The following is a 9,180-nucleotide window of genomic DNA, read 5'->3' as shown; positions in this document are numbered from 1 at the left end:
GATGTTAACTTGGTATTTGTATTATGTTCTGGTGTGGGAAAAATGTTTTCATTAGGAATCACACATTAAAAGGTAAGACCTCGTTAGTCCTTAGCTGGCACAAGTTTCCACTTCTGAGGGTTGTCGTTCGTAGGGGTGCGATAGCTGGTTAACGGAAAAACATATATTTTACGCCAGAGGTACCAATACTTTATCTAGCTTGAAACTTTTGTAAGATATGTTTATAGTTACTCACCACAAGCATAAGTTTTGTTATGTATGTTTTCTACTTATATATAATTCAGTGATGACTTGTTTTCAGTTACTCAAATTAGTAACTCCACCTTTTTCAAGTTTATTTTTTGTTGTAAGTGTCAGTTTAAATTAGAATTTGTTTAAATGTTTTACTATGTTATGAAAAAATGAAAGAAACTACAAAGAAAATACTAAAAAATTTATTTCAATAGATAAAACCTTGAAAAAAATGTAAACGAATAGCTTCATATATTGATGAATATCTAAAATCATGTAAATATAAAAGAATTATATGTTATCTACTGTAATTGATAGTGACAACTCATAAATCTTTACAAATGTCTAAGTTAACCAAAATGGTTGTGAAACATTTCTTCATGTTCAAAAGGGGGCCTCCCCATCTTCACAATTAGCAGCTGCCACTGTGTAAATTTAGAAAATAATGAATAAAAATCAAGTCACATTCAACGGAAAAAACTCCAGAAATGAATAGATAAGTATAAATAAGAAGCATTGTATATTTAGAAAAACGAAAGCTTATGATATTGAAGGAGCCTCATTTTTTGTAGAGGAATACCAGTTTTTATCGATCTTTTTTGGGTATTCCAAAGTCTGAAAAATATGAAAATTGTAATGGGGATCTTTATATGTGTAGAAAAAAAAAATTAGAAATGACGGAATAATTTGGAAGACATTGAAAACCATTTTTACTGAAATACTTATTTACTTCAATATAATTTTTAAAACTTCATTCCAAGAAGTGGAAAATTCATTGAAAATAATAATTGAATGTATGTGCGTTGAAAAATATCTATGAAACGTTAGAAAAAAAATTGTTTAGTTGTAGATCTAATACATCTGATTTGATCTGAGCAATCTAAGTTGTGTACCTTTTTTTAAGTGCGATTCCAAACACAATCAAAAATAAGGCATGAAGTCCTTCTAAAGTTGCTTGAATGCAAATGAATCCTACTGCATGTTCAGAATGTCTCAACAAAACTGAATTATTTCATAACCAAACCGTTGTATATAGACCAAACTTCAATGTCCACATCAATGATTCGAGCTAATATTGTTTATCATCAGAAAGATTACTCTGAAAACAGAGGAGACAATCTTAGACTTTCTCGCATACTTTCCTGAATTGAGTTTATCAATAACAAATGGAAAGTAGCAACACTAACATTTTTTTAATATCTTCTCAAATAACGTCCGAAAAAAGGAAAACCAAATTGACGAATTTCGGTTCTTTTCAAATCTAATAGACATTTCCTAACTCTTAAAACGTCATAAATAAGCTCTGAAGTATGCAACTTTTTTCTAATCTAACCGACCATGGATCTATTCTGGGCCTCCTTATATTTATTGGACAACTCATGAGCACATTCAATTTTATTGTGTTCTTGCCACAATATCACTTTCTTTGAAACTGGTTGTCAATGTTTCTTGGTAAATGTTACTAGTTCCGACTTACATTATCTGAAAATGGTATCGACGACACTAAAAACTTATGAAACACTAAATATTTCAGAGCTGAATCATTTACAGTTTCTTAGCATTTCAATAACTTCCAAATATCTCTCCTTGAAGTTGTGGTAAGAGTTTTTCTAAATGCAAATTTACATTCTCACTCCAATTAATGATTCCAATGGAAAATCTTAATAATATTACTCAACATTTTCAAAGAACACAAATATACCCTCTTATTACACCCCTAAGCATACATTATATGTAAGTATCAATAATCAAAACTTATTTCACACCAGTAGGAAAAATAAGCTACCTGACTTTGTACTCATTTGATTTGATGAAATAAATAAAATAAATACAATGAATATGTTCAAGAAAAATGGGTCAATTTCCATCTAAAATATCACAATACAAATGTTACTACAGCCTGAGGCTACAATTTTCCGTTCTTGAGATGCTTTTATTTTAGTGATGTCCTTCAATCATTGTATGATCCTATCCATAAGTCAAATTATTTTTTGCAGCATCTCTGAACTTTCAGAAACAGCCTCAACTACTTTATTATTGATGACCCAAAAAAATACTCAGTATACAGTAATACATATACACAAAAAATGGGAACAAAATAGTTGAAGTTACATTTTTGTGGAATGGTAGTACATAAATATCTAACAAAACCAAAGCTATATATAACCAATTGATTCAGTTTGTTGTTAAAAAGCCAACCAAGGATGATTTTCCAAAGATTCTTTCGATCTATCTCCATAATCGTAAAGCAGTTCTTCTCCAGCTTTGATGAAGGTTTTAGCCAAGAGTGACAGTCTTGGTACTTTATCAACCATTAGAACTTTTGTGATGAGGTTGCCGTTCCTGGAATGATTAATCAGCCTTCCCAATTTGCCAGACTCAGCTGTTGCATCCACACTGTAAAATTAAATTGGGCGTCAATGTTAAGTAGATACATATTTTCACTAGTTTCAATCTTTGACATACCAATAATGCTGCTCGTTATATTTGAAATAATACATGTAGCACCCCATATTTTCATCCTGTTCATATTCATGTTCTCGATGATAGGCTTCCTGCAGATCTATGAGATCTCCACTATATTCCACAACAAATTCGCCTTTATTGAAGTTTCGAGTTGTGAATACTCCTCTACCTTTATTTTTGATATACCTAACCTGTAGACATATATCTTGCTTAATAATTAATGATTATCAATGTTTATATTGTTTACTGAATATATATACACTCAAACTAATGCACTTAAAATTTTACCAAGAATCATCAAAGCTTTATTTCTTTCAAGTATGTAGTCTACTTACAAATATTTTTTGTATTATAAAATAATGTTTATTTTTTGGAATGACAAATATTTTTGAATCCCTCATAGTGTAAATGGAGTTGTCTCTTTCGTTCAGTTACAATGAAGTAATGTTTCTTGGGATAATGAATTTAATTAGCTAATTAATAACTTGTTTTATATTTGAACTAACTGAAAATTACAAACTCAAATTCATAAAAAGTAAGAAGTCTAACATTCAGTTGACTTTCTATGTTGACTCCGATTTTGCAAATGATCCAACTAATAAAAAGGGCATATCTGGATATGTATTTGAATTGAATGCTAATGATAATCTAAGAAACAAACAATTGTTGTATTTTCAAATGCCGAATTGTATTATATATATAGCACTGTTATCATGTGGATGCACAACAATGTGGATGCTTTGGAGGTGTTTTCTCGTCTCTTATAAATTTCTGTGTGCCTCATTTTATAACTAGAAGTACAAAAACTTTTTACAGCCAACTGGCCAGAACCAATTCGTACCTCAGCATTTGCAATAATTACAATTTAATTTTAAACTTGTGTGATTTTCATTGTCTAGAATATATTGTTGAAACTGCACCTCAGTTTTCCGTAGAGAATTATTAACTTTCTGTCATATTTTTTTTACTTTATTTTTTTATATTTTTGTTATTCATTTTCTCAAATTTTAACTTTGCAGTTATAAGCAACCACATTATTTTTTTAACATAGTTAACCCTGTAAATGGTTATTAACTTTGGGTAATAAAGGTTATTAATATTATTATTATTATCATCATTATGTGTTACTGAAAGTTTGTTTCTAACTAAAAAGATATCCTAATTTTTTAAATGTTGATATTTACCCAATCAAAATATTTTAAGACAATCAGTCTTGCATTAAAATGACATCAGCTTTAAAATCTGAAAGAACAAAACTTTGAGTTGAACATTCTCTGTCAAAATAATGCCTGACATAAATAAGTTCAGATCAGCAACGAGCTGACATTTTAGTAAACCATCAGCAAGTACCGAGTTTAGGTAGTTTAAGAAGTTAAATCTTCCTCTTGAAGATGATCACTTGGTGATCGAAACACGTGTTGAGGTGTTAAAATAACGGTTTGGTGTTGCGATAAAACTGCAGTAATAATTAAGAAATTTATTTAACTTGATTGATAATCAGTGAAACTAGAATTGTGGGAGGGTATAGAAAAGAACACCTCTAAAAATGCGTCTTTTTTTTTCCTAATAAAACTTTGATACAAAGAAAATTCTTCAATAATTCCCAGAAATCATCCCATAGATACCTTTTGAGAGAGGAAATTATTATAAACCATTAGCAGCAGGATAGGAATTGGTTACACTAGCAAATATTTTTGTAGTATTATTACTTGAATAAAAACTATAAAATGACAACACTGAATAAAAGAAAAGATACCTCCAAGCCATCCTCAACTCCCTTTCTCAGAGCGAATTCTAATAACCTCCTTTTTTCCTCTTGAACTTCTCCTTTAGTTCTTCTGTCGGATTTTCTTATAGTAAAATATTCAGTTAGTTTGTGATTGTCATTATCTGCACATTTTACCGAAACTACACTTCTCTTTGTCCTTTTGATTATGGCTGAAAAAACATATAACTTCTAGTTTTCAAGTACTTATTCAAATACTTATGTAGAAATTCACACAATACTATATATGTAGACATCATACATTTTTTTTTTCTATTATTAATCCGGAAAAGAGAATTATATTGTTAAAAAAAAACAAAATAAATTCAAATAGGAAGTATTTTAACATAATTACATATTACCTCTAACCATTGTGAATGTACTTTTGCCTGCCTATGAATGAAAAATTATAAATAGTACTATAATCTTTCATTAAAAGATCATGAATTTGTTCGGACGACCCATTTTACTTGAAGTTAACCTAAAACGAAGGAAAGTACTCAAAAATTTCAAATAAATAGTAAATAATGTAAACACTACAATTTAAAATGGAGACTGTTTACGTTTATCTTTCTATGTTGCCAACCCCATGTCCTAGAGTAAAACCAAAGATTCTACTCTTTGGTAAAACCAAATTTCCTAAAAAAGCTTTAGAAAACTATTAATCTCATCTATAATCTTATTTTGTTTTATTTAATGATGGTAATGAATAAAACTCATATATGAGGGAAGTTATGGACAAAAAAATCATATGTTGATCAAACTTTCAGTCAAATTAATCGAAAAACTTACAAACATACTTTAACACTTTCGAATTAATAATAAAATTCAATTATAAAACATTCAAATGCTGGAAATGATAATCTGACATATAAAATTATCGTCTTATTTCCAACATGCATCATTTTTTATCTTGACTGTTTATGGATAATCATTCTTACATTTTAATTAGATATTTTGAAATGGTTAGTTGTCGTTTCGTACTGTAAATAACTTTTCAATTTCTAATTCTGTGTTCGAAATAAGAACCTATTATTGTGGTCGTAGAAAGTTTGATACTTAGTAACATTGCGGTAGCAGTACTTTGCAGTACAAGCATTTTGATTAAGATAGGTATAGTGATCAATAACTGTAGATTTATAGCTAAACTAACTACTGTTGGAAAAAAAAATTAAAAACTACAAACATAGCATTAAAATTGTATGATTTACTAGAGTCTCTGTCTTTTGATGGAGCATGAGAAATTCGAATTTTCGTTAAACCCTATGGGTGGGGGGTCAGAATTTTTTTCTGTCGAAAATTATTGATTTGGTCGAATTTTCCATCTGGGAGCCCCGACTTGCAATAATTTCACTCTTTTTACAAAATTACGAAAGCAATGTTTACTGAGAACAATTTGCAGATCAGCAAATCTGCAAAATAGTTCTTTCTACCATATTATATAGACAATATTATATAGACAATGTAGAAACAATAAATAAACACTCGTCACTTTACAGACAAGGTATTTTACGTAAAGAATAATATAATAAGGATAATAATGATAACAATAGTAGATTAATCCAGCACGCCCCTTGGAAGTGTCGGACTCCAGAGACAGGGCCTGACACTGGGATATTCCTGATGGAAAAAAAATGAACTTTACAATAACAGGAAGAAAAGTACAATTCTAATAAAGTTCATATCGATGTCATATAATTTCACATGTAATTGTACACACAATATTTGACAAACCAACAGCAGAAAATAAGTAATGCTACATATATGGTGAGGGATTGTTTCGAGCAAGTCTAACTATACCTCTGACGAAGCTCCTATCATGTTATGAAATAATAATAATGAGCTTTATTGGACAATTCATACTGAGGAACAAAATATAATTAAGTTATAATAAACCACAATCGAGGAAGCAATAAGTGATATTATCGCTCGTTTCGCTTTCAGAAACATAAAATGTAAGTGTAAAAATTCAAGGTAGATCTGAATTTCAGTACAGATCACAAGTTCAGATAGGATGAAATAAAGTGCAGATATATCACTCTTCCATTAATCTAGGGGCGCACTGGCCAAATGCGCCTGACTAAGGAAGCAAATACCATGCAAATGGAAGAAGTTGTTAACCGTTTATAAGAAAATGAAAAAAGTAAAAAAGGTTAAATCACTTAAAATTCTCTAATTTCTGTATCGTTAAATTTTGCTGTTTTAATTTGAATTGTGAATACAGTCCTTTTTCTGGTATGAATCAAGTAGTAGAGGACATAGAGTGCAAGGTATATTTATTCCTGTAAACTGTAGCTTAATATCAAAGTCACCTCTAGTATTTTTGATAAGCAGAGGGGATGTTTTCAGATGAAACAAACTGATGAACGAATGGGCAGTTTAGCACAGCAAGTAAGTGATATTGAGAGCGACATTTTCTCGGAAAATGGAGAACATGTACAGGTGAATGATATTCTAAAGTCAGTGGGAGAAGTGAGAACTAATTACCAAAACTTGCGCAAAGATTTAATGGAAGTGCAAGATTTACAAAAACAGCTCAGTAGCTCATTGCACACTCAACTTAAACTAATGCAAGCTAAGTTCAATACGCTTAAAGAGAAACTTCCCCAAGCACCTTTAGGAGGAAGACCAGAGTCAGTTCAATACAGGAATGGTGGCGTAAGTGGAGAGAAATGAACTTCGCATATATTGCTGCATTGCCTTAAAACATTTTGGCAGGACAAAAACTGTGGAGGACCAGTTCAGTCAGCTTTTTTTTACTTAGGCTTTTCATACGTTCAGAAGCAGTCATATCAACTCAACTAAAACATAATCAATTTGCATCGAGTTGATAGAATTATTGTTTTGCAAACACATAATACTGTTTGAGAACTGAAACAGACTAAAAAAATCATTTGTTGAATGTGTGATATGTTTGAATGACTGTTTTGCAAGTTTATTAGAGAGTCTCGAGAGAGAGTTTTATATTACATAACCTTTTGCTTTATGCTGTATCATCTATTGCCGATTGCAAAGAACATTTTTGTAGTCGCTTGAATACTTTTACTGTAGAATATTTTGCCAATATTTTGAAATATCTAGTTTTTTCATACATTTTCATTGTTTTATGGAAGTTTTCATCTCATCTCATCAGATTGGTATTATGATGCAGTCAAAATTTTCAAAAAACATTAAGATTTTTCAAAATAGTTTCATGGGCTCTAATGAAAGAAATATATCTCACAAGTCAATACATGTATGTATTGCTAATGACCTATTTTGTTATGAATATGAAAGGGTAGAAGCAAAAGTGCCGAAGTGACATTGTAGACGTCCTGAGAAAAAAGCGTTTGAAGTTGAAGCTTTACTATTGAAACTCAATTCAATCTCTAGTAAGGATCTTCAAGAAGATGCAAGAAAAAATTAATTGAACTAAATAATTTAATATTAAGTAGCAAACATCAAAAAGGTAGGTAGATACCTTTTTCAAAAAAAGTGCACACATTCAATAATCGCCTAATTGAAATTCATAACATTCCAATTCTTATTACCTATTAAATCCCCTTATTTAGATGGTCTTCCTTCAATTTCCTTTCTATGTCAGTTGTATTGGGCAGGTTTCCGTAAAATATGTTGAAATGTGTTTTACTGTTATGCAGCTGTTTCTCCCTTATGGGTAACAACCCTCAGTAGTCAAAACTGGTACTTCACCATCCAGCAGTTGGAATTGACTCAACATTCACATAGACGTTGCTTAAATTAGTGGAACGAACTACTAAAGCTAAACAACTGGCCTCTCTCCGACCAGACTACCTAATTTTTCGATGTCGCCACTTTGAGTTGAGTTGAAAAGAGTGTTGCATTGGAACAGAGATTATTTTAGACTCATTCAACACACACATTTGAAGCCCGTCATTTGTTGAATTGAAGATAATTGCCATAAATAGTAGTTTATTGGTAGTCACAAAATGAGTGGACAATGTTTTCTGGAGATTAAAACATGTTATCAGATTATTTCAAAATTTATGAGGTAACTTTAAACTGTAATATCTCTGTGAATACTTATTTGATTTAATCGAAATAAGCGTCATTTGAATCAGGTCACTTTTGCCAACGTAACACAAGTTGATTTATTCCGCCACCATAAGAATTGGGTACTCTGGATTCGTTGAAGTCCAGATTAGCAAAGGTTCTACCGGTGAGAAGATTATCGAAGTGCTTAAAAAGATGGTAGTCCGTTGGCGACAGGTTTAAGGAGTATGGTGGGTGGAGCAAAACTTAGAAGCTCAATTAGGTTAATTTTCAGACGGTGATTTATGAAACGTGCGGATGGGCGTTGTTGCGTTCTGTTGCCCGGTGCTGGTTACTGCTGACGCAATTTTCGGTACATTTCGTTGATTTCCCCACAATAGGACTCTGATGTAATGATTTGGCCCGGTTGCAGAAAGTTATAGTGAATCACACCAGCTATGGACCACCATTCAGCACCAGGTGAAAACCCACCATTCTTTTTTGGTAGGTTTTCACCTTTGGGAAGTACCTGGGTTGCTCATCGGTGTCCAACCAGTGTCTCTCATTGTCTGTCAACGTCTCCTGTTGTTGTAGAGAATCCACTTCTCATATTGGTTGCGCAAAAGCAAAAAAGAACAGATCTTAAAACGTGACAATTTTTGTCTATCGTTCAAATCGTAGGGCACCCACTATTAGAGCTCTTCAACCTCCATAATACGTTATGAACC

The 9,180-nt window shown here is 31.5% G+C and overlaps 1 protein-coding gene across 3 annotated transcripts; it reads right to left on the bottom strand.

The window, feature by feature from the left end:
- Positions 1 to 419: 419 nt before the first annotated feature.
- Positions 420 to 8,487, bottom strand: Set8 (SET domain containing 8). Of its 3 annotated transcripts, none has more exons than XM_074174095.1 (5): positions 7,993 to 8,487; positions 4,825 to 4,943; positions 4,454 to 4,635; positions 2,698 to 2,888; positions 420 to 2,628 (listed from the first exon to the last, which is right to left on the bottom strand). In XM_074174095.1, the coding sequence occupies exons 2-5, from the start codon at positions 4,832 to 4,834 to the stop codon at positions 2,418 to 2,420; spliced, it is 594 nt and encodes a 197-aa protein (XP_074030196.1). In that variant the 5' UTR covers positions 4,835 to 4,943; positions 7,993 to 8,487; the 3' UTR covers positions 420 to 2,417. The 3 variants fall into 3 exon arrangements, with proteins under 3 accessions (XP_074030196.1, XP_023020514.2, XP_023020512.2); XM_023164746.2 differs by lacking the exon at positions 7,993 to 8,487 and adding an exon at positions 5,003 to 5,021; XM_023164744.2 differs by lacking the exon at positions 7,993 to 8,487 and having other exon boundaries at positions 4,825 to 4,996.
- Between the last annotated feature and the right edge of the window lie 693 nt (positions 8,488 to 9,180).

Source organism: Leptinotarsa decemlineata, unplaced genomic scaffold (genome assembly GCF_025532065.1).
Source record: "Leptinotarsa decemlineata unplaced genomic scaffold, Ldec_3_MD MMD2_tig00000505_RagTag_RagTag, whole genome shotgun sequence".
Taxonomy (NCBI): domain Eukaryota; kingdom Metazoa; phylum Arthropoda; class Insecta; order Coleoptera; family Chrysomelidae; genus Leptinotarsa; species Leptinotarsa decemlineata.
Note: the sequence above shows the minus strand (reverse complement) of the source record. Positions and strands in the feature narration are given on the sequence as shown.